At 44.6% G+C, this 5,912-nt stretch overlaps 1 protein-coding gene across 9 annotated transcripts; it reads left to right on the plus strand.

The window, feature by feature from the left end:
• Positions 1–368: 368 nt before the first annotated feature.
• Positions 369–5,349, plus strand: LOC120957553 (anoctamin-10). 9 transcript variants are annotated; one of them, XM_040379814.2, is made up of 7 exons: positions 369–445; positions 1,467–1,684; positions 2,055–2,448; positions 2,518–3,715; positions 3,778–4,157; positions 4,219–4,393; positions 5,111–5,349. In XM_040379814.2, exons 2-7 carry the CDS (start codon positions 1,669–1,671, stop codon positions 5,183–5,185), a joined length of 2,238 nt encoding a protein of 745 aa, XP_040235748.2. In that variant the 5' UTR covers positions 369–445; positions 1,467–1,668; the 3' UTR covers positions 5,186–5,349. The 9 variants fall into 9 exon arrangements, with proteins under 9 accessions (XP_040235748.2, XP_040235750.2, XP_040235749.2 ...); XM_040379816.2 differs by having other exon boundaries at positions 408–429; XM_040379815.2 differs by having other exon boundaries at positions 437–461.
• The last annotated feature ends 563 nt before the right edge of the window (positions 5,350–5,912 follow it).

The following is a 5,912-nucleotide window of genomic DNA, read 5'->3' on the forward strand; positions in this document are numbered from 1 at the left end:
AAGCCAAACCCACTAGTGGTACAGGCAGGCCTCTAATCGGATTAATTTTTCTTTGCTGAAAACTAAATTTAAACACAATTTAACATTTACGTATTCAAATCTAAATGGCACGTGGTTGAGCTGCAGCGCCACTGGCGGCAAAATCAAAAACTAAGTTTAGCCAAGACGCAAACCTAAAATAACCTGGCATAGAGTTTCTTGGTCAATTTTCTTAAATTATAATTGAAAATAAGGCAAATTTGTCTTTAAATTTCACTCCACAAATTACTGCAGCAAAATCGTTCTGGAAATATTATTGAACTGCTCAAATTTTCTACTATTTCAATGACAAAATAATTGCTTTGTGTAAACCGCTCTTAACATTCATCCAAAACACAGCTGTCAACAAAATCAACAAAAGCGTGTTATTTTGTTCATTCCGTCTATCCGGTTTGTTCTTGCGCTTGTAAGCGGTATTCACTGTAATAATATAACATCGGGTGCTTAAAACACTATCTATTCTTTGCATAAACTATCTGCTTACAATTGGACTTAGAATCTTCCAATAAATCTATGAAATAAACACCAGTTTCTTCGTGTAAAATATTGTCCATTTGCGGCAACGGAGCAAAAATACCAATCAGCTGTTTTCTGGCCGCATTCTTTGCACGTCATCACAAACACACTCACACACTCCCTGTACGCGCGTAGCCAACATCTCACTCACACATTCGCAGCATTGCGCTCAAGCAAACTCGCCAGACAGCGTTGATGAAGATCGCGCAAAAATAATCATATTATTCTGTGAACCAGACGCGTACTCTTCCGTGGCTGTGGTGTTCTGGTTGAAAGTAGATACAATCGTTGGGATAAAATAATTAAATCCGCTTCAGTGATAAGAAGCAGCCGCCATCGGTTCGTGGTAAAATATCGTTGTGGTGAAGTTGTTCTTATCAGCAAACCGCAATCAATCTAATTTTGGGTACATTTATCGCTGTGGCAATGGTTCTTTAATACCTTATCCAGTGTGATTGCAATTAAATTATTAGCAGTGCAAACGAACAGTGTCGTTGTATTTGAGCTTATCAAGTCTCTATAATCAATTAAAGTGAGGCAACCATAAATGGAAGAAATGAGAAATGAGTTTTATTCAGCATGAAACGAAATAATTATTCTCCGATCGCACAAAAAAACAGTGTGTGTGATAATGTAGACAGCTGCTGATGCCTGCTAAATGTACCGATGTGGCAGCAAAGTGGAAAATATTATTTTTAAACCACCGAAGCGATCTGACTCACAGGAAAAGAACCACACAGAGAATCTTACTTACTTAGCAGCCCAGGTTCCCAGGTGGAAGCAATAGAAATATAAATTGCTTGTGTTTTACCGTCTGCTGCCTGTCAATACATTCACAAAAGGTTGCTTGTAAGCTACAGCAAAGGTAAACTCAATCATGTTTCTTTTTTTCTGTTTATTTTATCGAGTAGCGTTTCATTAGCACCCAAGCCACACAAACCACGATCAGCGCGATCGCCTCCGTAGTGGTGTCGTTTGTTGTCGTCATTGAAAATCCGTCCGTCCGTCCGCGGAATGGCCTTGTGATCGTGATGCACAGGGTAGCGTGTAGAAAGGCAACGACATCGCGAACGCGTCAGCACCAAGTTGTAGGTCACCGGTACCGGTAGAGCCATGGACGACATTAAGGGTAAGTAAGCAATCATTCCAGTTTAAAATACGAAATTCTTCCAGACGGGCAGAGGCAAACGTGCTGGCAACCTGTTTCGTGTTTCGTAGCAGCCCAAAAAGGCGATCACCTGTAGATCGCGATGCGCTCCAGACGACCCCAACCGGCCGGTGGTGATTCATCCTTTCTGCAGAAAGGAACGGCACGTTTCAGTATGTAACATTGCTCTTGGAAGCGCACGATCCAGCTCTTTCGATGCACCCACCAAACAGCCAGTAGAGCCTGTAGTTCCCTACCTTTTTGGCACTCGATTCCACCTGTACTCGGCACTCTGTGATATCTGTTCACTCGATATTTTTATTCATTTTGTATCGTGTTCAATCCTTTCTAGAAAACCTTATCCCGAATCTGCATTTTGCGGAGAACGATGAAGAGGAACTGGCGGAAGAAATTGGCCTCCCGGCACGTCCCACTATACCGTCGCTGTTGCAAAGAAATTCCCAGATCAACCTGCTCGAAAAGATGGATCACAGTGGAGAGCAGAACAAGCTAAATGAGTTGCGCAATCGCAAGGGTACGGTTCGGATTAATCAACCCAAGGTGACGCGACAGGACAAGGCACGTCCGCCGGACGATGAGCAGGAACCGTTCGGTGAAAGCCTTATGCTGCTAGAGTTTGGTGAGAATGCACCAGTCGAGGCGATACAGTGGATTATGGACAAGATCCGCGGTCGCCGGGTGGACGGCGGGATGGAATTGATGGTGCGCAAGGAACCTCTCAGCAAGTATGTCAAAAGAGAAGTGTTTAAATGCTATACAATACAACAAAAATGTATATTTTATCTTATTTTTAGAGATAGTAAAACGATCATTTTCCACCTTTCCGCCACGCACATGAAGCTACTCGAGATTGCCGACGATATGGGCTTTATGAAGCGCACCAAATCCGGCATCATACGCAACTTCAACGTGGCCTGTTTGGATGAGTTTTTCTACGACGAAAGCATGGCACTGGAGGACATTCTCACGCCCGCCGATCGGCAAATCATCGTTAAGCACGCGCTGGAAACGATCAAGGCGGCCGACGACGAGCATCGGATACCGGGCACAAAGATCATCCTATACCACGGCCAGTCGATCATACAGGCGGCACAGAGTGCGGAATTGATCACGAACCTTTACTCGCTGCACGACAAGCGCACGCTGAAGGAGCTGCGCCATCGCTGGATCAAACCGACGCGCGTGCAACCGATCGACGAGATACGGGACTACTTTGGCGAGAGTGTCGGCATGTACTTTTCCTTCCTTGGGTTTTACACGTACGCACTGGTCGTGCCGACGGTGTTCGGTTTTCTGCAGCTCGGCCTGTCGGAGGAAACGGAAACTGTGCCATTTTTCTGCGTGTTTTACGTCGTCTGGATGAAGGTGTTTCTGGAGCTTTGGAAGCGCAAAAGCTCGTCGCACGCATACCGCTGGGGCACGATCACGATGACGAATCTGGATGAGCCGCGGCCCGGGTACTATGGGAAGCTGGCGCGTGATCCCATCACCGGCAAATGGACACCGCAGTACCCGAAGTGGAAAACGTACGTGCAGATGTACTGCGTGACGGCACCGATCATTATGCTGTGCATGGGCATTGCGGCGTTTGTGACGATTTTTCAGTTTTACGTCGAGGCGTACCTGGCGGAACTGTTTGGACCGGATGCGTACATCCTGTATCTGCCGTCGGTTGTGAACGCGATCTACATTGCCGTATCGACGCTGGCGTACGATCGGCTGGCGACGTACCTAACGGACAAGGAGAACCATCGCACCCAGAGCCAGTACGAGCGGCACCGGGTCAACAAGCTGATTGTGCTGGAGTTTGTGAACAACTTCCTGTGTCTGTTCTATATCGCGTTCATCCTGCAGGACATGAAGATGCTGAAAACGCAACTCATGATGCAACTGATCGTGCTGCAATTCCTACAGAACGTGTTTGAAAATCTGTACCCTTATCTGAAGAAGAAGGTTGGATTGAAGATTGTGCGATTGTTTGTGAAGTCAAATGTGAGTGTGAGGGTTGATGTTTTCCTACAGGTCATATTAAGGTGTTGCCTTCTTTTTTCCAGTACGAAAAGCTAAAGCTAGCCCACGAATCGTACGATGAGATGGGACTCCGCTCGCTAGACGAAGACGATCCGCGTGTGGTGCAGAATCGCAAGGAAGCGATCCTGGAGGAGTACAACACGTACGATGACTATCTCGAGCTGTACATACAGTTCGGGTACGTGGTGCTGTTTTCCTCGGTGGCGCCCCTAACCGCCTTCTGGGCAATACTGAACAACGTGATCGAGATACGGCTCGATGCGTACAAGCTGTGCAGCTTCTTCAAGCGACCGTTTGCGCGACGCACGAAAAACATCGGCGCCTGGCAGTTGGCATTTGAAACGCTGGCCGTTATTTCGATACTTACCAACTGTGGCATACTTTACCTGTCGCCTCATATGAGGTAAGATTAGGTGGTGTGTTGAATTGTTTATTGCATTTTACCTTCACTTTCTTCATTGCAGAGAGCTCGGTGCCGGATTAACCCGTGAAGCGTACACACTTACCTTCCTTATCATCGAGCACGTCCTGCTCGGGTTAACCTGGTTTATCTACAAAGCGATCCCGGATACGCCGCACTGGGTCCGGGTGGCACTGGCAAAAGCCGAACACGAGTCTCGTCAAGCACTAAAACGAGAGGTACGGAAGCAATGAGCACTGATGTTCTTCTGTGTGCACAATATGTTTCTTCTTTTTTTCTCGCTAACTTTCAATTATCAACAGCCATCTCGCGAAACGATCACAGCAATAATCATGCATAATATTTTACACCTCAAAAAGGATAACAAGTTTTACTTCATTTTGTAGGAATAGACAACACACAATACAGCACACCACCTGCTGGAGTTCGCCCTGTATTCGCCTTTTCAGTCCCATTTGCCCCATCTCGTCATTCAACAGCAAAAAACACGATCCCCTACACACGATGAACGCCAAAACCAAGCTCCCGATCATGCTGTTTTAGTAATAAGTAATAAGTAACTGCGTTGTACACGCTCTAAGCAACTAATGTGTTATGCTTATTTTAATACCAGCAAGTGCCCTAATCAAATTGAGTGAGAGAGTTAGAATGTTCTCGGTTTTGTGCTACAAACACCAGAGCTGCAAATAACAGTTTTTCAAACAGCCATAGCAATATCTACCTCAAGAGCATAATGCATACAGTCCAAGCAAGGACAGGACGTAGATCTTCGCCTCCAGCCATGCAGCTTTTGGTTTCTTAAAATTAAAGTGTGTTGCATGTGCGTGTGTGTTAGTGTGTGAGTGTGTGTGTGATAAAAGATTTACTTAACAATTGGCCGAAGATGACCTGTCTACAAAGGAGGGCTACGCTCCGCCCATTGTCATTACTTACAGAACGCACAACGATCTCGCAACGTGCTGTTCCGCAGGTTTCGTAGCGTATACGATACGCATTCGATGCTGAGCTAAGAAGATACAGAGATGATTGCAAAATTGTTACCAACTGGGTTATTAACTTAATAAGTGATTTTATTTTCTAAGCATAAGAACCATTAGAAATGGGGCAACAAGGCACGCGATCGTGTTAGGAGCATACTGTTTGATGATTTTAATAAAACATTGTTGCAAATTAATATTAAAGTTTCTCTTTGTACCTTTATTTGAAAGAAAGTACTCGTAAATTAAGTGGAGTTATACAAATTACATGCTGGTGAGAACGTTGGAGTAACTTCTCATTGTTACAAAAATGGATCCGAAGTCTCTAGAAGAGGAGCGAAGATCCACCATACTCGAACAAGTCAAATAATTTTGAAAGCTTAAGTTCAACCGGGGTAAGTTCGGAGAAGTTCAACCTCATGGGAGTATTGCAACATATTCTAAAATGAGGAACAGTTCTAGGAGCTTTTTGAAAAAGAAGGAAAGGGACCTGTTCATTGAAAACAGGCTCAGTGTCTATAAGGTTTGCTTCGGAACGCACATCACTGTTGCATACTTTTTTACTTACTTACTTTGTATTTATTTATTCGAAGAATACTAAATTGCACTTAGAACCCTATTCTTCACCTAGGAACTCTTTTTTGTTGAAGGAATTGTTAATTGATTGATTAAAACATACGGACGATGAAAAACATCAACTTTTGCGATCCGCAGCCGCTTGGAATGACTGATTTTTCTGAAAGAATTCAACCGATTTTTC

This window comes from Anopheles coluzzii, chromosome 3, assembly GCF_943734685.1.
Source record: "Anopheles coluzzii chromosome 3, AcolN3, whole genome shotgun sequence".
Classification (NCBI taxonomy): domain Eukaryota; kingdom Metazoa; phylum Arthropoda; class Insecta; order Diptera; family Culicidae; genus Anopheles; species Anopheles coluzzii.